The sequence below is a fragment of the Thalassophryne amazonica genome, chromosome 7, assembly GCF_902500255.1.
Source record: "Thalassophryne amazonica chromosome 7, fThaAma1.1, whole genome shotgun sequence".
Classification (NCBI taxonomy): Eukaryota; Metazoa; Chordata; class Actinopteri; order Batrachoidiformes; family Batrachoididae; genus Thalassophryne; species Thalassophryne amazonica.
Genome location: NC_047109.1, coordinates 54749435 through 54773381, shown reverse-complemented (window position 1 = coordinate 54773381; position 23947 = coordinate 54749435). Strand labels below are relative to the sequence as shown.

The following is a 23947-nucleotide window of genomic DNA, read 5'->3' as shown; positions in this document are numbered from 1 at the left end:
TTTATTCCTCAGAATTGAGTCCATATTTTTTTCCCTCTGCTTGGTCTAAAAAAGTAACCGTTACTGACTGCCACAATTTTTTTTCCTGATTTCTTATAGTGTTTCTTAAAGCCAGAAAGTTGCCATTTGAAATGACTTTAGTTTTGTGTCATGTCTGTGATCTGCTTTTTTTTCTACAAAATTAAACAACTGAATGAACATCCTCCGAGGCCGGTGATTCCATAATTTTTGCCAGGGGTTGTACCGTTCCTACTCTAAAAGCTGTGATCAGAAATCTTGTGTACAAGTTTTTATTGCGACTGGAGGACTCCAAAAATGAAATAATTGTCATTTTAATAATGCCACAAAAGAGCAGCATCAGATACACCTCCTGTTATTGGAGACACTGGAGAATGTCTCTGTATGGACTATAGTGTTTATAAAGTATGTACTCCACGTCGCTCCTCCACGCTGAAAGGAGTCAGTTGAGGTGGCTCGGGCATCTTTTCCGGGATCTTTCCCCTGGACGCCTCGCTGGAGAGGTGTTCCGGGCACGTCCCACTGGGAGGAGGCCCCGGGGAAGACCCAGGACACGCTGGAGGGACTACATCTCTCGGCTGGCTTGGGAACGCCTTGGGGTTCCCCCAGAGGAGCTGGGGGAGGTGTGTGTGGATCGGGAGGTCTGGGCGGCTTTGTTTGAGCTGCTGCCCCCGCGACCCGACTCCGGATAAAGCGGAAGAAAATGGATGGATGGATAGATGGATGGAGTATGTACTATTTCTATATATTGTCTGTTGTTTTTTTTTAATATTTCATTTTATTTTATAATTTTTAATTTTTATATGGACCAATACTGTCTGAAATAAAGTTTGATTGATTGTCAGAAAGCTCTTATTCAAGCAGACGCATGTAAAGTAGGTCTTTTGTTTATATGCAATTTATGAAGCCTTGTGAGTGTCAGTGTTAACATTTTGGCCATGTGGCAAATTTCTCTGTTCATAATCCAGAACACAGGTATCTGAATGTTGAGGATCCCAATAACTGGAGAAGGCCAAGGGGATGCCCACATTTCACCTGACTCTGTCAGATAGATGGTTATTTATTTATTTTTTAAGAGTTCTGGGTGGATGCCATCCAGGACCCAAAGTGGTTTCCTTGGTGTTGTGGATGCGGTGAAGCGCAACACCAGCACATGCTCCCAGACTTGATTTATTGCCAATTGCAGGATCCTAGTGGCTAGTAGGACCACTGTTTCTTGTAACTACATGTATATACATTCAAAAGATACCAGCATGCCCTAAAATAGGAGATTCACTGGTATTCACTTGTATCTATCAGAACAAACGCAGAGCTGAATATGTAGTAGTTTTTACAGTTACTTGCAGGTATTTCGTGGACCCACTCACTCACCTGCTCACTGACTGACTGTATTAATTTCATGCTAACCTTTGCTGCTGATAGTAGTGGATAAATAATACAAAAGATATGGGCATATTTAATATGATTAAAAAGCTTATAAACAATGAAAAGCTGATGCCCAAAATTGAAATTTGATGAAATTTCTGATGCCCGCTAATCCGGATTTGGGTCACCTCCAAAATTCACTGGAGTTTTCCATGCCCTAATATCTATCTGTGGTGCAACTTTGGCAAGAATCCATGAAGTAGTTTTGACATAATCCTTAAAAGCCTATAAAGTGAAATCCAAAGCCAGAATCCGGGTCTGGATCACCTCCAAAATTTAATGGAGTCTTCCATGGGCCGCTATGTATCTGTGTTGCAAATGTGATGAGAATCTGTGAAGTAGTTTTGACGTAATCCTTCAAAGCCTAAATAAAGTGAAACTTGATCCAGAATCCGGATCTTGATCACCTCCAAAATTTAATGGAGTCTTCCATGACCTAATCTGTGGTGCAAATTAGCTGAGAATCCGTTAAGTAGTTTTGATATAATCTTTAAAAGCCTATATAATGTAAAACTTGATCCAGAATCTGGATCTGGGTCACCTCCAAAATTTAATGGAGTCTTCCATGGCCTAATGTGTACCGGTGGTGCAAATTTGGCGAGAATCCGTGCAGTAGTTTTGACATAATCCTGCTAATGGAAATCATTCAAATTTTATATAAAGTGAAACTTGATCCAGAATCCAGATAATAAAATGTAATGGAGTCTTCCATGGCCTAATATGTAAGGGTGGGGAAAATTTCATCAAAATTCATGCAGTGGTTTTGATGGAATCTTACTAACAGACAGACAGACAAATAAATAAATTAAATGCCACCAATTTTATTATGTCCACCAAGGACCTAACAAAATCATCTGCGTTTATAAATAAATAAATGCCACTGAATTTATTACGTCCTTGGCGGATGTAATAATGTGTGACCTTTCGCCTTAAAAATACATCATTTCTTTCAGGTGATAAAACCACACAAGTTCTTTGAGGTGGTCTCCTGAAATCAACACAAAAATGCATCTATTAATTCTGTCTTTTACAACCATGTTCTTATCGAGTCATCACTTGCCTTTGTGTATTGAGCAGTAAACTCTGTTCACGAAATCTCTCTGGTTTGCTGAGGAAAATTGTCACATACAGTTTTCAGATAGGAATGACTCTCTGTGATAATTTGTGAGCCGAGACGCCTGTGTGATGGTTTTATCTTAACCGAGTCATTGATGGTGTGGTGAATCATGTGGAATTTGCAATGTGAAAAATCTATTGTTCAAATAAATAGCACATGCTAGTTGTCTCAGTAAATAATTTATTTCACAACAAAAAAACAAGAATCAATCTCCTTTTAGATGATCAGCTGAAGAACTCAATGCATGCACAACACCCTCAGCACTTAAAATGTTAGCCAGAAATGAAACTATTAATTTAAAGAATACATGAAAGTGTCAATGTGTCATTTACATTTAAAACATATGATGAACACAACCTCTGCACTGACGGACATCCCACAGGTAACACCTTTGACCTTTCTTCACACAGTCAACAGGGACTCTGAAGAGGCTGATGAGGCTTTTTCCGACACACACATATGTGTATATGTTTAAAAAAACAAAACAAATCATGCCAATTGTACAAGCTGTGTATGAGTCATTTCAAAGTGCCAACACTGGGATCAGTAATATTGGTAACCATCGTCGCCTGGTCAGCCTCCCCCTGTTAAGAAGGGGTCTTGTATAGGGATGCGTGAAAAGGACTTTGCCCATCACTGACCCCAAAGCCTTTGAGTTTGTGAAGCGGACAGATCATATGTTCCTGCAGCACGGTTGTGACTCCTTTGCACTTTCTCCTCTGGATCCAGCACTGTTCAGGGAAAAAGTACTGACAGAGCCCTGATTCAGCTCCTTATTGCTCCCCTTCTTGTGAATCTCTACAGCAGGGCGACAAACACACAACTATATCAGAAGTATGACATCAACAGACATCCGGACAAACTGAAGCCCCAAAATGCAATTTGAAAAAGGACGCCCACACAGAAGGCCGTCATTTAACTTCAAAGTGTGACAGTGACATGGAGCATGCAGGTATTTTTGCCTTCAGCCCGCGGCCTCAGCACTCAGAACACTGGAGACCACCGAGTGATAAAACATCTGCAACATATTTATGCAGACATCGAAAGATCTGAGCCTCCTGAGGAAGTACAGTCTGCTCTGACCTTTCTTATACACAGCATCTGTGTTTACACTCTAGTCCAGTCTGTTGTCTATGTGGACACCCAGGTACTTGTAGTAATCCACAATGTCCACCTCAGTTCCATTAATGGTAACTGGATTTGGACGGGTCTTTCGTCTTCTGAAGTCCACCACCAGCTCCTTCGTGTTAGATACATTGAGCTGCAGGTGGTTGAGTCCACACCACTCCACAAACCTGTCCACCACACTCCTGTACTCAGCCTCCTGGGCTGCAGATGCAGCCCACAATGGCAGAGTCATCCAAAAACTTCTGCAGGTGGCAGGACTGTGACCAGAACCTGAAGTCAGATATGTAGATTGTGAACAGGAAAGGAGACAGGACTGTCCCCTGTGGTGCCCCCGTGCTGCTCTTGATGGTGTCAGATGTAATGTCCCGAAGCCTCACATACTGTGGGCGACCCGTGAGGTAGTTGGTAATCCAGGCCACCAGTTGAGCTTCCACCTTCATGTCCCATAACTTATCCCTGAGCAAGTCAGGCCAGATGGTATTGAACATACCGGAGAAGTCGAAGAACATGACTCTCACTGTTCTGCCTGCCTCCTCCAGGTGAGAGCAAGCTCTGTGCAGTATGAAGATGATTGTATCCTCCACTCCCCTGTTGGGCTGGTATGTGACCTGCAGAGGGTCCAGCGATGGTTCCACAGTTGTGCGGAGGTGCCTCAGGACGAGCCTCTCAAGTGACTTCATAACATGTGATGTTAGAGCCACACGTCTGTAGTCATTAAGTGTGTTGGGGTTATTCTCCATGGGCACAGGGACCAGCCATGAGGTTTTCCACCCCTCAGGAACAACCATCTGGCTCAGGATCAAGTTGAAGTTGTGTTGGAAAATCCCACACAGCTGGAAAGCACATCTATCACTGGTGGTGCAACACACAAATGTTGAACTATGCACAGTTTCTCAAATCACAGCACAGAAGCCCATAACCAATTCAAAGATGTCATAGGTGTCTTTGTGGCTTCCATCACTAGTCATTTTTCTGTCAGTTTTTTTTTTTTAACTGCCTAGTCCAACAGCAACACACAGACAGGATTGTATTTTACACAGTACACACAAACACACAAGAATCTGCAGAAAAATAGATAACATCCGTGTTTAAAATTATAAATACCTTTAAAAAAAAAAAAATTGCATTTAAGTCAACCCTAAAATGGAATGCAACATATGACCCAAAATACAGGTAATACATGTGAAAAATCAAGAGGTACAATTATTTCACACTAAGATGGATATGTGACCATATTTTATGGAGTTTTCTTTCAATATACACCAATTTTGACATGGAAGAAGGGGAAAAGATTAAACTCAAATTATTCAGGCTCCCCAAGATGTCACAAGTGAATCAAATCTGCACTGTGAGTTTGTGGAAATTGGATCAATCACTCACATGAAGGTGAGAGAAAGCATGCAAGCAATATTTAGAAATTTCATTTAAATACTATTTTCAAACATTCTGCTTTATGACTAGTTTTTCTATTGTTAAGTGATGGAGAAAATCTTCAAACACACAAGACAATCTTGTCTTCTGAAAGACGGTATGTTGGGTTAATGGTTATGATTATTCTTTGTGCAAGAAAAAAAAAATGTCTTGTGTCATTTAAGAAAGGTCAGTTCAGCCGAACAAAGAGATTTCACTTGATAATTGTAATTTTGTGTTGTGGTATTTAGCATTCCCTGACAATCACTGAAGGGGACCTCATCTCACCTTGTGTCACGTTTTAGAGATTTCAGCCGTCACACTAATACAATGACACTGAATGGGGTTTAATTTGTGATGTTCACAGCATTGAGAACAAAACTACATTAGTGTTCAGAATAATAGTACTGCTATGTGACTAAAAAAATTAATCCAGGTTTTGAGTATATTTCTTATTGTTACATGGCAAACAAGGTACCAGTAGATTAAGTAGATTCTCACAAATCCAACAAGACCAAGCATTCATGATATGCACACTCTTAAGGCTATGAAAATGGGCTATTAGTAAAAAAAAAAGTAGAAAAGGGGGTGTTCACAATAATAGTAGTGTGGCATTCAGTCAGTGAGTTCGTCAATTGTGTGGAACAAACAGGTGTGAATCAGGTGTCTCCTATTTAAGGATGAAGCCAGCACCTGTTGAACATGCTTTTCTCTTTGGAAGCCTGAGGAAAATGGGACGTTCAAGACATTGTTCAGAAGAACAGCGTAGTTTGATTAAAAAGTTGATTGGAGAGGGGAAAACTTATACGCAGGTCCAAAAAATTATAGGCTGTTCATCTTCAATGATCTCCAATGCTTTAAAATGGACAAAAAAAAACAACAAAAAAACAAAAAACAGACACGCGTGGAAGAAAACGGAAAACAACCATCAAAATGGATAGAAGAATAACCAGAATGGCAAAGGCTCACCCATTGATCAGCTCCAGGATGATCAAAGACAGTCTGGAGTTACCGGTAAGAGCTGTGACAGTTAGAAGACGCTTGTGTGAAGCTAATTTATTTGCAAGAATCCCCCGCAAAGTTTCTCTGTTAAATAAAACACATGTGCAGAAGAGATTACAATTTGCCAAAGAACACATCAACTGGCCTAAAGAGAAATGAAGGAATATTTTGTGGACTGATGAGAGTAAAATTGTTCTTTTTGGGTCCAAGGGCCGCAGACAGTTTGTGAGACGACCCCCAAACTCTGAATTCAAGCCACAGTTCACAGTGAAGACAGTGAAGCATGGTGGTGCAAGCATCATGATATGGGCATGTTTCTCCTACTATGTTGTTGGGCCTATATATCGCATACCAGGTATCATGGATCAGTTTGGATATGTCAAAATACTTGAAGAGGTCATGTTGCCTTATGCTGAAGAGGACATGCCCTTGAAATGGGTGTTTCAACAAGACAATGACCCCAAGCACACTAGTAAACGAGCAAAATCTTGGTTCCAAACCAACAAAATTAATGCCTCGCAGATGTGAAGAAATCATGAAAAACGGTAGTTATACAACTAAATACTAGTTTAGTGATTCACAATATTGCTAAAAAAGCAGTTTGAACATAACAGTTTTGAGTTTGTAGCGTCAACAGCAGATGCTACTATTATTGTGAACACCCCCTTTTCTGTTGTGTGGGCCGCCTGAAGAGGAGGTACTGCTGGCCCACCACCACCAGATGGCGCCCTGCCTGGAGTGCGGGCTTCAGGCACGAGAGGGCGCTGCCACCACGGACACAGCTGGGGGTGACAGCTGTCACTCATCATCTCATGACAGCTGTCACCCATCAACACTTCATCATGCTACTCCATAAAACCCGGACGTCATCTCCACCTCGTTGCCGAGATTATCGTCAACCTGTGAAGGTAACTTTCTCAGCCGTTGTTTTTGTCTTTTCAGACAGTGTTTGCTTCTATGTCGTTTGCAGTCAGTTCTGTGAGTACTCGCAGCTGGAAGCTGAGTTTGTGATACGTGGAGCTGACGTCTTCGCTCCCCATGCCAAACTATTGATAAGTACTAACTACTACTGCACGTACCAGTTTTCTGGATTTGAGGTGGAGGTGGAATCTCCACATTTGTTGTTACTGGGTGTTCACACACCCACATCTGATTGTCTCTGCTCCTCGCCAGCAGTACCAGATCCGACATTCGGAGACGGTGGCCACCTGGGGACTTGGCGGCTCCAGTATTCTCCGGGTTCGGTGGCGGAGGAAATCGTGTGGTTCCGGTTCTTCTCAGGACAGACGTCTTCTGGCAAAAATTATGGAATCACCGGCCTCGGAGGATGTTCATTCAGTTGTTTAATTTTGTAGAAAAAAAAAAAAGCAGATCACAGACATGACACAAAACTAAAGTAATTTCAAATGGCAACTTTCTGGCTTTAAGAAACACTATAAGAAATCAAGAAAAAAAAGATTGTGGCAGTCAGTAACGGTTACTTTTTAGACCAAGCAGAGGAAAAAAATATGGAATCACTCAATTCTGAGGAAAAAATTATGGAATCACCCTGTAAATTTTCATCCCCCAAACTAACACCTGCATCAAATCAGATCTGCTCATTGACACTGACCCTATGCCATGACATTGACCCTATGTGTCTTTTTGCAAGGAATGTTTTCGCAGTTTTTGCTCTATGGCAAGATGCATTATCATCTTAAAAAATGATTTCATCATCCCCAAACATCCTTTCAATTGTCCAAAATATCAACGTAAACTTGTGCATTTAGTGATGATGTAATGACAGCCATCTCCCCAGTGTCTTTACCTGACATGCAGCCCCATATCATCAATGACTGTGGAAATTTACATGTTCTCTTCAGGCAGTCATCTTTATAAATCTCACTGGAACGGCACCAAACAAAAGTTCCAGCATCATCACCTTGCCCAATGCAGATTCGAGATTCATCACTGAATATGACTTTCATCCAGTCATCCACAGTCCACGATTGCTTTTCCTTAGCCCATTGTAACCTTGTTTTTTTTCTGTTTAGTTGTTAATGATGGCTTTCGTTTAGCTTTTCTGTATGTAAATCCCATTGCCTTTAGGCGGTTTCTTACAGTTCGGTCACAGACGTTGACTCCAGTTTCCTCCCATTCGTTCCTCATTTGTTTTGTTGTGCATTTTCGATTTTTGAGACATATTGCTTTAAGTTTTCTGTCTTGACGCTTTGATGTCTTCCTTGGTCTACCAGTATGTTTGCCTTTAACAACCTTCCCATGTTGTTTGTATTTGGTCCAGAGTTTAGACACAGCTGACTGTGAACAACCAACATCTTTTGCAACATTACGTGATGATTTACCCTCTTTTAAGAGTTTGATAATCCTCTCCTTTGTTTCAACTGACATCTCTCATGTTGGAGCCATGATTCATGTCAGTCCACTTGGTGCAACAGCTCTCCAAGGTGTGATCACTCCTTTTTAGATGCAGACTAACGAGCAGATCTGATTTGATGCAGGTGTTAGTTTGGGGGATGAAAATTTACAGGGTGATTCCATAATTTTTTCCTCAGATTGAGTGATTCCATATTTTTTTTCCTCTGCTTGGTCTAAAAAAGTAACCGTTACTGACTGCCACAATCTTTTTTTCTTGATTTCTTATAGTGTTTCTTAAAGCCAGAAAGTTGCCATTTGAAATGACTTTAGTTTTGTGTCATGTCTGTCATCTGCTTTTTTTCTACAAAATTAAACAACTGAATGAACATCCTCCGAGGCCGGTGATTCCATAATTATTGCCAGGGGTTGTATCCTTGAGCCTGCCCACACGTCACCTTTGTGATTGACTGTTTGCAAAATTTTACATTCCTCTGTATTGTGGTTGTGCTCATTCACGACAGTAAAGTGTTCATATTCGACTCTTTCATTGTCCGTTCATTTACGCCCCCTGTTGTGGGTCCGTGTCACTACACTTTCCCAACACTTTTCTACTTTTTTTTTTTACTAATAGCGCAATTTCATAGTCTTAAGATTGTGCATATCATGAATGCTTGGTCTTGTTGGATTTGTGAGAATCTACTGAATCTACTGGTACCTTGTTTCCCATGTAACAATAAGAAATATACTCAAAACCAGGATTAATCTTTTTAGTCACATAGCACTACTATTATTCTGAACACTACTGTACCTCAAAACACTGTCAGCACTTTTATTTCTTTGTTGGATGGTACTTTCAGTGAAAACAAGTTAACATTTTTCAATGCCTGCAGAAATAAAAACCCATGTACCTCCATTGTGTTGGAGTGAACGAGATCAGATCAGTACAAGTGGCTGAAAGGAATTTCTTTGTCAGCATCACTGTGAAGGAGCTCAAAGTAGAACCACTGCTCTCATATTGAAAGTCACCATTTGAGACAGTCCACCAGCTTACTGCCCCCCAAGATGACTCCTTTTGAATGCTTTTTTGGTGTGTCCAACTCAGGGAAGACTTCAAGGCGGGTAATACGGAAGTGGTTACAGGTCAAATCTACTATGGAACGGTCTTATTATCCTCCATGTGGAACTAAGAGATGCTGTTTGACAGATTGATAGCTTAGCCCATAACTATCCTAGATAAGTGGTGGAGGGAATGCACATTTGGGATGTTAGATCGCTTATAGTTACCTATCCTCCTCATGACAGGTGACACATACGGCCTCAACAAAACATCTCCAACAAAACTGACCAGCTCCTATCTTCCTTGCCTCATTCCTGTACTTCCAGCCAGGCTCCTTCCTTTATTTTTCACCTGTCCAGCCTAATGATCTTTTTTGTTTTTTCCTTCAGGAGTCCAAGTCAATATGATGTCACAATCACTAGTTCGATCTTGCCTCAGTGTACGACTTATGAACGTCCAGTCACTCAGGTGAAAGGTTAACAGTATTTTGCTTTGTTCCAGCCAGTCTTTACTACCCTTCTGTTAGGTCCAGAGTCAAAGCCAAAAGATTAAGATGTTTACAAGGCCATGTCTTATTCCTCTTCAGTCAGACCTTAGTCATTGGTCTATCCAAGCAGCTACTTTTTAGTACACACTTGCTGCACAAATCCTTTTCTTTATTGAAAAGTCTGTAAAACCTTCCACATGAGCTCTACACTTCTAGAGAGCAACTTGTGCCTGACCATTTCTGATGCTATGTAGCTCAGTGGATAAAGAGTTGGGCTGCCAATATATAGACTTGGGTTTGTTTTCTGGTCATGCTACACATTGTTTTCCTTGGACAAGACACTTCATTTGCATTGTTCAAGTCTACCCAGCTGTATATGGGTACCAGCTGTGGCTGGGGGTATAACCCTTGATGGACTGGTATCCCATCCAGAGGGAGTCACAATCTAAATCAGAATACATACACTAGTGTACTATATATGAGGTAAATAGTTGTAGGCACAATCCTTAGGGTGTTTGAAAACTCAGTATGCATTTAGCAGTACGCATTCTCTACCTAGGTGATTCACTACCTCCATAGTGTGCAAATGGACAACACTACACTATCCTATCATGCAACTAGAACCTGGTAACTGAAGAAAGGAACTACACAGGAAAATTCAAAGAAGATAGCGGGCATGAAGGAAAACAGTCACATAATCTGAGGGGACGTGGAACTGTACAAATACATTGGGAGCTATTTAAAAACCTGACATAGAAAAATTTTAATTTTATCTGGCATGTGTTATGAGCTATCTATTAATATCCAAGTCAAAAGGACAGGTAAGATGGTGGTGGTGTAGTACATGTGGATTGTGCCCCTACTACTAGCTTGCATATGTCAAGTACATATTACAGTAATGTTTGTGTACTGTGTAGTAACCGACGTTAAGTATAGAATCTAGATTTAACACCCCAGCTCTGAATAGCATGTGCACAACAGTCTGCAGGTCAACATACCTCATCGTCACATCAGACAGCAGTCTAATTCATGGCGGTGCTGAAATCATTTTTCTTGCAAAGTCAAGAGTGCATCCCTACATGATAAACTTTAAAGCAAGAAGAGATGTTAATAAAATTAAGCCTATAGCATGACAAGACAGAAGGGGAATCTTCTTGTTTTGTTTTTTGACACTTTACTTAAAGATCTTCCAACCATCTTGACACTTGCACAAATTTGATCCCCACACTGGCACGCAATCTGGCATGCCAGTGAGTAAACCAGTCATAAACTGTGCACAAAGTCAGTGCACAAAGAAAATTTTGAAACTTCTGGCACACATTAATTTCATGAACTAGTCGTGAACATTGCACAACCTATTCAAAGTCACTGTGTGTTGTTGCACGCAGGGCATCTGAACTTGAAATTGAGATTATGATGAGATGTTACATCTATAATAAACATAACTTTACAGATACACTGTCTAACTCATGAGAAGGAATGAAAATGAAACTTTTACCAATCCATTACAATATACATTTTATAAACAATTTCCTTTGAAACAAGATTCCAAATGCCTTCTCCACCGCATGACGTGCACGAGACAACTTGCAGCTGTAGATAATTTCTCTGTGATTCTGGGAGCAATGAGAGAATGGTTTCATCAGCCAAGTTCTGAGAGCAAATGTGTCACTGGCTATGAAATGGTTATTTTATATAGTGTGGTGTCGAGTGGGACAAAGCGGGAAGCATTGGCACAACAAATTGCGCAGCAGTGCAGGGATCAAATTCATGCAAATGTCAAGGTGCCTGAAAAACACAATGTGCTGCCATCTTCTAACGAGTTCTCTTGGCTGACCTTTAGTGTAGGTCAGTTACTGTAACCAGCAGCTTTACTTCAAATGCTATTTTCAAATGCTTTCAGAAATGCTTGTTATTTTAGGGATCGCCATCAAGAGTTGGTATTCCTCTTTTAAATAATGGTGGGAAATTTATTTGTAACAGTTATTTCATTTGATCTTTTCACAATGGCATCTACATTGCAATGATCTCTATTGTGGACAATACAACCCTCATCAGACTCATCTCTGATGGGGACGAGTCTGTCTACAGACGGAAGATCGATCACCTCTGCTGTCCAAGCCCTCCTACCATAGCAGGAAATAATAAACCAGGGTTTGTTCTTTGCATACTTGTGATGGTAAAAGTCAGTGCTTAATAATTTTACCTTTTCCTGTTAAAGAAAACAATAGTACAGTTATGTACACCATCTTACTCATGTCACAACAGTGCTTGAAACTCTGAAGTTTGAACATTATGAAATATTTGTCATGTAATAATATTCCTACTGAGGTAAAACAATTGTAAATTTAAAAAAGAAAAGGTTTGAAGAATAAATGCAGAAATGTCTGTCACAATACAATGAGACAATAATGTTGATAATACTTGATGCATTTCATGGTAGACAGAATACTGGATAATATGGTGTTCTGTTATATGCCAAAATGTGATAAGCTATAAATACCTTTTCCCAGCCACAGCACTCAGGATGCATTGGCGATATTGTAAAAAGGGTAACCAGGTGCCTTTCTTTCCAGTTCAGAAGCACAGTCTTTTTAGTGATAGTTTAAGGATATCAATACAAATGGTTTGTGCTGGAAGGGTATATGTAGTATTGAGTAGTGCAATGACTGGACAATGCGTATGCTGAGGCTAAGCATCTCCAAAAACCTGCTCATGACCTCCGACCACAAGTTCAGCATGACTATATTTTCAGCATTACAACTACTGTTAATATTCAGGACCAACCAAAGCTTCAGAAAAGCCTTACTTTAATGTGCACATGCGGGGGGTGGACACAGGCGGCTTCAAGCCCACGGCCTATAATACCTTGGGTCCAGAGGAATCAATTTAAAAACCAGTCATAATTCTTTGATTTTGGGAACAGTTCCCTTTCATACAATTTGACATTTTCACACCCAAATGTGAAATCAGTTAAATGCATGTTTTCCCTGTGTTCTCGTGGGCTCCCTCCGGGTGTTCTGCCTTCCTCCTGTTTCCAAAGACATGCTCATCTCCCTGTACACTAACAGCTGTACCTCTAGCCACCAGTCTGTAAAGCTCCTGAAGTTCACAGATGATATGACCCTCATCGGACTCATCTCTGATGGGGATGAGTCTGCCTACAGGCGGGAGATCGATCACCTGGTGTCCTGGTGCAAACAGAACAATCTGGAGCTCAGTGCCCTCAAGACAGTGGAGATGGTTGCTGACTTCAAGAAGAACCCATTGCCAGCCAACCCCATCACCCTGTGTGACTCCACAATTGTCCTCAGTCCTTCCATTACCTGAGGATTACCATCACCCAGGACCTCAAGTGGGAGCTGAACGTCAGCTGTCTTACCAAGAGAGCACAACAGATGATGTACTTTCTCTGACAGCTAAGGAAGTGCAACCTGCTAAAAACAATGATGGTGCTGCCACTGCTAAGGACAGGAGCAGACTGCAGTGTATCATCCATGTAGCAGAGAAGGTGATCGACGGTGATCTGCCATCCCTACAGGACCTGTACACGTCCAGGGCCCTGAGGTGAGCAAGGAAGATAGCGGCTGATCCGTCTCTCACACATTTTTTGTTACCCTTCCCTCTGGCAGACGGCTGAGCTCCATCAGGACTAAAACCTCAAGACACAAAAACAGTTTCTTTTCGTCCACAGCTAGACTTATAAATAATGCCAGAGACCCCCATGTTCTGCTAATGGTACACTGTTGTTGACACTGGCTCTGTATAAGGTGTTGGATTTCCTTTTGCTTTATAGATATTTGCAGAGCAAATTAATTATGAGGGTTTGTGTTTTGTATGTCCTTTTTCAAAGGTTTCCATGGTTGTTCCTCCTGTTCTTCTATTTTCTGCTTGTCATTTAACATTTCTGTGTCATCAGTGCTATCAAATCAAGTTCTACTCTGAGACATGCAGAAGTAGCACAGAGTTGTGGTCGAAAGTTTACATTCACTCATGAATGCCATGAATGTCATGGCAATATTGGTCTGTCAATAGCTTTTTTTAATCTGTTCATTTTCTAGGATAAAATGATGAAATAAGTTCTTTATTTAAATTTTAATCTGCATTATTCCAGTCCACACAGCTGTACAGTGCATCTGGAAAAATAAAATAAAACCCCATGCAGATGAACAGTTGTTTTAATTATGTATGTAATTAATTGTGCATCTACCAGCACCCATGGATATGCAACCCAGATCATGTGATTATGCAATCCCCAATTTAAATTTATTCAAAGGATGGCAAATAATGTTAGAAAGGATATGCGTCTCTTCACAACTGGAAACTTTGCCATCAACAAGACACTATAGTTGCATAAAGCCTAAAGCAAACTGCAGTAGTAAAATACATTGAAATGAATTACCTGCTAGGACACTATTAAATGCAACCTCCACATTAGTCGACTCCAAGGCTGAAGTCTCCACAAACAACAGACCATTCTTATCTGGAAGTGTGAGAAAGAAAATGTACTTGAAAAAAAGGTAGAGTGTGAGTAAATAAATGCACATTTATAGTCATTCCTATCCTCCAGAGCAGATTTTCAATAAATATAAATACTGAATCAATTTTAATTAAACATGAGTCGAGTGTCAAAGATTAAACATTTGGAAGGATGCAGAAACCATAAAAAGGTAAAAAAAAAAAAAAAAAAAAAGGAAATTCAAACTTTTTTTTATAGTTACAACTGCAGCTACTTTGCACTGAACACAACAAAATATTATACCTGCATATCCCGGAAACATAGCAACTCCACATCCATAGCTGGACGTAGTAAACAATTTTTGAACGTTGTGATAGAAGGTTCTTTAAAAAAATACTGTATTTACTCTAATAAATCCCTCTCGAATAAAAGTCCCCGCCCCTTTGATTTTTTTTCGTCACATTTCATGTAGTGAAATGGAGGAAGACGGCGTGATATTGTTGCGTGACTGTCATGGCAATAGTGGCGCCATTTCCGTTTTGGTGAAAGTGTGCGTTTCACACATGCTTTCACATGGTCGAGGAGTTAGAAAATTTCAACAGAAATGGAGAGTTTTCATTTGCAAAATGAGCTACCAGTACCAGGATAATTTCATTGGTGAGGAGTTGGCAAACGGTGTGTCGTCACCATCACGTTACTGTTGTTTTCTTGTAGTAAGAGAGTTTGCATTTGTTAATGGTTTTCTAAGGCAACTGGGCTTCAAACATGCTCCAGCAGACACCCCAAAGCAAACGAACACCTGGACATTCAGAACCGGACCGGAAGAGCAGCCGGAGGGAGTCGAGCAGAGGGGGAGGGTCTCATCGGTCAGGCCAGCGGGGGGGTGAAGGAGGTCATTGCCCCGGCAGGAACAGAGGGGTGCAGCCGGTAACACACAGAAACAGCGGCAGAGAGCAACAGCATTTGGAGGAAAACTGCTAAATCAGTCAAGTCACACAAAAAAAAAGCACTAAGGATATTTGCACGAGGGAACCGCAACTTCAACTTACCAGTGAACCGGTAACAGCAGCAGAGGGCAGCAGCATTTGGAGGAACGATATTTAATCATTCAAGAGCCACAACAACACATGGAGTATATCATTACTTTTTTCCTTTACAGGAGGGAACATAACTTCAGTTTACAAACCGGCGAAGTGGGAGTTATTAACGGTCCAGTCCACAACGGAGAACCATTGTGGGCCGGCCAGGTGGGAAAAGGCACGTTAATGAGGAACGAATAAAAACTGTCCGGTGTGAAACAGGGGAAGGTTCTTGTTTGTTGCCTGCAACAATAGACAAGAGTCCCAGTTAGTGACTTTATTCAGCAGAAAGGTGTGTCACGACTGACGTCTTTAAATAGCTTTGACGGAGGTTGATGAATAAATTGTGGACCCAGTGCTTCTCAGAGATCTGGATATTACGGATTCGGCAAAGCTAAATGAAAGCTTGTAATCTGAGTTATACTGGTCAAAATTGAGCTACACTATGTTTGTTTTACAAGTGAGAGCATCTTACTGATAAAATGTGAATGGAGTTATTAACAACGAGTGACAGTGTTACTTTTTGCTCTGCAGAAAAATGTTCGTTTTGCTTCTCTTGCACGTAGTGTGCACGTACGTACCATAAGGCCGTACTGTACAGCATACACGCCTAAGCAAACAATAGTCAATAAATGTCCCCTTCACAAAAATTTCATGGCCCGGGGTATTTATTAGAATATATACAGTAACCTTTTGGGGGGGGGGGGGGGGGGGGGGTTAGGTGATTTATCTTTTTCTTTTGAACTTTGAAAAAGATCATTTTCGAGTTGCTTTAAATATACAGGTGCATCTCAAAAAATTGGAATATTGTGAAAAAGTTAAAAAAAAATTGTCAGATATTTCAGAAAGCACAAATGTTATGTATTCTACTCATTATCTATCAATTAAAATGTTTCAAACATTTTTTTCCCATTTTAATTTTGATAATTACAACCTACAGCTCCAAAAAACTAGAAAATGCTCATCTCAAAATATCAGAATATGTCATAAACTCAGGGGAGCAGGGTGGTGTAGTGGTTAGCACTGTTGCCTGAGATCGCTTCCCACCTGGGTCCTTTCTGTGTGGAGTTTGCATGTTCTCCCAGTGTTTGCATAGGTTCCCTCTGGGAGTTCTGGCTTCCTCCCACATCCAAACACATGCAGGTTATGTGAACTGGGAACTTTAAATTGGCTGTGTGTGTGTGTGTGTGTGTGTGTGTGTGTGTGTGTGTGTGTGTGTGTGTGTGTGTGTGTGTGTGTGTGTGTGTGTGTGGCCCTGAAACAGGCAGTCCTGTCGAGACTGAACCCTGTCTCACGCCCTATGATTGCTTGGACAGGCTCGAGTAAGCAAGTACAAAGAATTTGTGAATAAGATCAATAAACCAGGATTTATGATGTAGAAATGTCAAACTTATGAAAAGCATGTTAATTTCTGCATTCTACTTGGTTGGGGCTCCTTCTGACTGAATTATTGCATCAATGCAGCTTGGCATGGAGGTCACCAGTCTGTGGTACTGCTGACAATTCTCTACAGGATATTGCCAATGAGATCAATCAAGAACAGTGATCCCATGGTCTGAAATGTATTTACTAGTAGTTTTGGCACTGTGGAAAGGTGCCAAGTCCTGCTGGATAAAGAAATCAGCATCTCCATAAACTTGTCAACAGATGGAACCATGAAGTACTCCAACACGTCCTGGTAGATGGTTGATAACACCAGTAGATGACATGACACCCCAAATCATCAGTGACTATGGAAACTAACCACTGAACTTAAAGCAACTTGTATTCTGAGCCTCTCCACTCTCCCATTGGACTCTGGGGCCTTGATTTCTAAATAAAATGCAAAATTTATGTTTATCTGAAAAGAGGACTTTACACCACTTAACAATGGTCCAGTTCAGTTTCTCCTTAGCTTAGATAAGGCACTTACCTTTGCCCTCCTTATGGAGGATGTCAATGAGCATCTCCTGCACAACTGTCAAGTCAGCAGTCTTCCCCATGATTATGGTTGTGCGTACCGAACCAGACTGAGAGATTCATGGTATTTATACTAAAGAAATAGTGAACTGAAGTGAAATATTCTAATATTGTGAGATACCCATTTTCTATTTGACAAACTGACAAAAAATTGAATTTTTCATGATAATCAATTTTTTTAAACAGATAGACTTAACTATCTGCTATTATTACATATTCACAGACTTTATAAAAATATCATTAGCTTATAAGCTGTACAGGTAAAGTTTTTCTTGCTCTTTGTACCTGCAAAGTCTTTGGCCTCCTCAGTTGGCACAGATCTCTCCGTGGCCAAGTCGGCCTTGTTGCCCACCAGCATAACCACAATGTTGGGTGTGGCATGTTCATACAACTCCTTCAGCCAACGTGCCACACTTTCGTAGGTGAGGTGTTTGGTGATATCGTAGACAAGCAGAGCTCCAACCGCTCCTCTGTAGTAGCTGTTGAACAGTTTTACAATTACTCACTGGACAACAATTCCATGCCTTATAAACAAACATCTGGTTGTATTTTCTGCCTGCAGAGCTGCTTATTTATCAGATAAAAAAATATAATGTAAAACATACAATGCAGTCCATTTTGTCAGCCAGGTCCATAAGTATTTGGACAGTGTCGATTTTGAGTGTCGACATTTTCAGGTCATAAGTAATTGGAGAAAGTGAAGATAAAAGATTACAAATACAAATAATCACATTTACAGCATTTTCTTTTGACAAATCAGGAAATAGCTACATTAACACATGAACATTTTCAAGTCAGTGAATGTGTCTTGGACCTCATTAACATCAATCATTAAAAAATACAAACAACATGGTACAGTGTGTTAAATCTGTCCAGTGTAGGTTCCAAAAAACCGAGTGACTGTGCAAACACAAGAATAGTGAGGGAAGCCAACAAGACAGCCCTGACCACCTGACAGAGTTATATGTGTCTATGGCAGGAGAAAATGTGCATTATGCAACTTTTGACTGTTGCATCACCAGTCACAGCTTCATGGTGGAGTGACATAGCGATGAGGGATTTTCGTTAGTTTTTGCCTGGTTTTATTTTCATGTTTTGGTTTATTTTGTCATGGTTCTGTTGCTTTCTTGTATGTTTATTCTCTTGCTGGATCTTTTCCTGCTTGGGTTTGTCTGTCCCGAACTCTCTTGTCTGTCTCTTGGTTCTTGGTGGTGGGCGTTTCACTCTCTGGCCACACCCTCCTTCTGGTGCTTTCCATACTCGCTTGTTCTCAATTTGCAGCTCATCACCTGGGTGTATATAACCCAGAGGTGCCCGCAATGACAGATATTCACCCTTGTCTAACTTGCGCGAATACCTGTCATTTTGGGCGACTGGGCATTGACGTCGGGCCTCTGAAAATGCATACCACCCTCCAAAAGCTTGTTATTGTATTATTATTTGCCTGATGATAAAGATTCCAAAAAAGGTATAGTGTGGACAATCTGTGACTGAAAGTTCTGGAGTTATGAGGTAAAAGCAGTAAGAATGGTAACAAAGGTCAGTTTCAGTTTGTACAGGAGTCAAAAGTTAAAGCTGCTCATTTAATTTTGCTCCAGCTGTATTTGTGCTGAATTTGATGCTTGTATCACTATTTGAAGGATTGTTTAGTTATCTGCTGCACTAATAAGCCAACAGAGCATGAAGCAGCTGCTGTCTGTTAGTTTAAACATGTGTACATAAGCCAACCCAAATTAAAGGAGAAATGCTGCTTTTAACAACCTGAACCTCATTTCTGGCATAAAATACGGTCATTTACTCACCAATATAAGTTTGGTGTAAATGGTAAATGGACTGCATTTATATAGCGCTTTTCCATCTGCACTTTACAATCATACCTCACATTCACCCCGATGTCAGGGTGCTGCCATACAAGGCGCTCACTACACACCGGGAGCAATAGGGGATTAAAGGCCTTGCCCAAGGGCCCTTAGTGATTTTCAAGTCAGGCGGGGATTTGAACCCATGATCTTCTGCCCAACACCTTAACCACTAGACCATCACCTCCCCTAAGTGAGGTGATGGTCATTGGTATCATTAGAAGTCCATAGTTCAAATGACGTGTTCAGTTCAAATCTGAAGCAAACATTTTACTTCTTCTACTAAGGTGGATTAGAACTTTTGTGGTACACAGCACAAACTACTGGACAGGTCTTTATTAAACCAGACGTGTGGTGCCGTGACATGTCAATCATCTTTGTCCAATCAGATTTCAGGAGAGTTCAGTGAAACCCCGGCCTCTACTCTAGCTCCACCCATGCTAGGAAGTGTTTGACATTTGAATAGTTCCTGTTTCACTGCGACTGATAAATTGGCACTTCCTGTTTGAGTGAGAGCTTGCCACTGAGTTCCCGCGAGATTCCATGGGATCTCGTCTGTCAATCCAGGAAGTGTTTGACATTTGAACATTTCCTGTTTTATTGTGGATTTGAAAATTGGCACTTCCTGTTTAGGACACCCTGTACCATGAGTGAGCTTCGCGCCGCTGCACAATGCTTCGCTCATATTAAGTTAAATCTTGATCCAGAATCTGGATCCAGATCACCCCCAAAATGGCCTAATATCTATCTTTTGTCAAAATCCGTGCAGTAGTTTTGACATAATCCTGCTAACAGACAGACAGACAGACAAATAAATAAATAAATGCTGATGATATCATTACATCCTTGGCAGATGTGGGAAAAAAAAAGATTTTGGGAAACCTCACACAGACCAGACATGTTCTGATGACTCACTGTTTAAATCAAATCTGTGTTTCAGTCAGAAGGATTTTGCAACCTCAAGTGCTTGTTGGTAAGCGGGAGGAACCGCTCTGGCTTTTTCTGCAGGTAATATTGGAGAAAACTGAAGATCATTGTCTGTTTTTGTGTGTTTTGGCTGATAACACCACCAGCTAAGATGTCACCACACAGGTTACTCAACAACTGTGGAGCAACACCAGCACATCACTGCACTATCAGGCTGAAATATCCCACCTCTACGCTGGCAAATTAAAGGTGAAAACGCTTCTCAGGTCTGATAATTATGTACAATGAGCTCAGTCACATTATTGAAGTGTTTCATTTGTTCAACCCACCTGAAACAGTTTTATTTATTTTTAAATGTATTTATTTTTGGAAAGACAGCTGCATGGTTCAAACTATAGGGGGTATTGGGGAGGTCTACCCACACCCACACACAGAAAAAGTGAGGTAAAAACAACAGTTTGGGAGAGGGATGGAGGTTTAAAACATTTATATAACCTTTCCTGTAACAGTAAATTTTACAATACATGTGCCACATTCTTACTTGGAAGAATCTTGTAATATAATTTCAGATTTCACCCAAAAGGAGATCTCGTCTGCCTGCCTCATTCACATCATTGTAATCGATCATTTAAATCTGCGGCCCAACACATGGCACAAGCCCAAAGGATAACGTAAGCAGCTAACTAGCTTATGTAATACCCTTTAATTTACGTGTCAGCTTTCTACAGGTGAACATTAAGTTAAAGTTGAACTGAAGCCCCCGTCACACATAGCAATAATGTGGAGGAACTTTTCTGACATGGCAAATATTGCCATAATCCGACGCAGTTGGGAGGAAAAGAGACATGGTCAACCGTGCCTCGTGCACACCTGCAACATATTTCAGACAACAATCAGATGACACAGACTGCTGTGAGACGGCACCGACATTGGAGCCGTCACTCACTCACTCAAATCTCCGCTTGTCCTCACATTCCCAGTGCTAAACTGACCTCTCATCAGTGTGTCTCACATGACAGAGTGTGCGTGTACATGCGTAGAATAGGTCCGAGTGATGAGTGTGTGTCCACTCAGCTGCACACGTGTTCACAATGGCTGAACGAGCCGCGTGTGCCTGTGTGTGAAGAACAGGTGATCAAAGCAGCGTGTGAGTGTGTGGCCGAAATGTTCACTCAGCTGTGTGTATATGTGCTCAAAAACTGTACCATCCACTCCATGTGCACACGTGAGCATAGGAGCTGTCCATCCAGAGAGCGCACAAACAGGTTGACAGCTGTCAGTGATTGTCTGCTGTTAGTCCGGTGAAAAACCCCTTTAGGTGTTTGATCAGTGTATACTTGCACTGCTAGATTTTATTTGTCCGGCTGGACTCTTAACTGCTGTTGAACTGTGCTGGCAGTGCACCAACTTCCCACATGATGTGCGCAACTTTCAGATGCAACCAGTGGACTTTCTCTTTTCTCTTTTTTAAACTCTTTTTTGTTGTCATTTTACTTGATACGCATCATCACACAACTGTAGTTGGATTATCATTGTGGGACGGCGCTTCACATGGGATTTAATTATACCAGAGGTGGATTACGCATTTGTCATCTGATCGACGTTGCCAGCACACAGCGCAGTCCGGTGAACGGGACTTGACTAGCTGTCTGCGCCGCGCTGAGTTACATGTTTATTTATGTTGTCATGTGCTGGGCAAGCATTTTCACATCATACCTGCTGCAGACTTAGGAGGTGAATGTGTAATAATACGTGCTTTACAGCGGTGACATCCCATTCAGCTGTGTTGCTGGGTGCTGCACCGTGCCTCTGATGCGTGCACAGTGCCACATACATGTTATTTCATAACATTTCCTTTGTCCTCTCTGGTCGGGGTCCAGTGAAGGTGGACAAACATGGCACAGCATGTCGACAGGCTTTGCTGTGAGCTCAATCAACCGCAATCAGATCATTTCAGATGCTGTTTTGATTCCGTCAGAATATGTAAATTGCAGTCAGATGATCGTCAGATTACACAGGGATCGCTGTCGGATAGGTGTCCCATCTCAACGGCGCCCGGAGAATTTTGAACATGTGCATCACACTCGGGGCCGCCAGCCGATTTTGACCAACTGTCTCGACTTTCGCATATGGCTGTCAGAACGTTTTGGAGCTGAAATCTGATGCTTTTCAGATGTGCGCCAATTCATAAATCTGACGCCACGCTGCATGATTCCAGCTATGTGTGACAGGGGTATAACTACCATTACCTACCTAAAACTAACATGTGCCTTCCCTAACATTAGCTAACTAACGTTAGCCAAGTACCCAACTATTATGACAGTTGCACTGTCACAGACTACTAGATTTATTTGATGTATTTCATGCATTTTGCTGATACTTTCATCCAAATAGCTTAGACACCACTGTCAGGGTCCTAGCCGGTGACTGAACCACCAGCCCACCAGGTAAAGGATAAATAATGATTGAACATGCTGTCTGCACTTGAACAAGTATATGCTTATATTCCCTTTATACACATAATTTATTATTATTATTTTACATTAAAAGCATCAACAAGAAATTAAAAAAATTACATTTGATGTGGTGCAGTTTTCTTATTCTTCATGTGACATGACACCAGCATGAGCTGTCAAATGTTCTGCATGCTTTAAGAGACAAAAGAATGTCATATTTGTGTCAATACAACACATACACAAGCAGCGGTGGCCTTGGTTGCCACCAGACTGAGGCGTTTGAAATGAGAAAACTGACAAACTCATTTGAAGTTACATGGAACTTCAAAACCACACTTCTGTTGAGAGAGAGAGAGACAGAGCAAGAATGAAGAAGTGTCTGCTTTGATTAAATCCATACAAATACTTCTTGCAGATTTTTGTGGATGTGTAATCATGCTTTTTTAGTCATGTTTTAGAGCTTTAAAACATACTACTGCAAAATGAATCAGAAAATGGTACACACCCCTGATTCAGTAGTTTGGTGTGCAGGATCTCTCTCTCACAGAACCCATTCTTAGTGTACCTCCCTTGTTCACCTCCATCACAGCTAAATTCAGACCCTTGCTCTCCATTTCTTTTCCAGCTACATTCATGTAAAATCTTTTCCAAAGAGATTTGTGGAGATATGTTTTAGAATGTAACAGTTGTGAAACAATTACAGCATACGAGGTCTGTCAATAAAGTATAGGTCCTTTTTATTTTTTTCAAAAACTATATGGATTTCATCATATGTTTTTACGTCAGACATGCTTGAACCCTCGTGCGCATGCGTGAGTTTTTCCACGCCTGTCGGTGACGTCATTCGCCTGTGAGCACTCCTTGTGGGAGGAGTCGTCCAGCCCCTCGTCGGAATTCCTTTGTCTGAGAAGTTGCTGAGAGACTGGCGCTTTGTTTGATCAAAATTTTTTTTAAACCTGTGAGACACATCGAAGTGGACACGGTTCGAAAAATTAAGCTGGTTTTCAGTGAAAATTTTAACGGCTGATGAGACATTTTGAGGTGATACTGTCGCTTTAAGGACTTCCCACGGAGCGGGACGTTGCGCAGCGCTCTCAGGCGCCGTCGTCAGCCTGTTTCAAGCTGAAAACCTCCACATTTCAGGCTCTATTGATCCAGGACGTCGTGAGAGAACAGAGAAGTTTCAGAAGAAGTCGGTTTCAGCATTTT

General features: G+C 41.2%; 1 protein-coding gene across 2 annotated transcripts in view; it reads right to left on the bottom strand.

The window, feature by feature from the left end:
* Positions 1-2720: 2720 nt before the first annotated feature.
* Positions 2721-23947, bottom strand: part of rab25b (RAB25, member RAS oncogene family b) — a 56922-nt gene continuing 35695 nt past the window's right edge. The window contains exons 3-5 of one of the 2 annotated variants that reach the window (XM_034174214.1): positions 17782-17975; positions 14402-14482; positions 2721-3358 (exon numbers count right to left, since the gene is read on the bottom strand). In XM_034174214.1, the coding sequence (XP_034030105.1) occupies positions 3234-3358; positions 14402-14482; positions 17782-17975 (400 nt within the window). In that variant the 3' untranslated portion in view covers positions 2721-3233. The remainder of the gene's footprint in view (positions 3359-14401; positions 14483-17781; positions 17976-23947) is intronic. The other variant, XM_034174215.1, reaches the window with a different exon arrangement.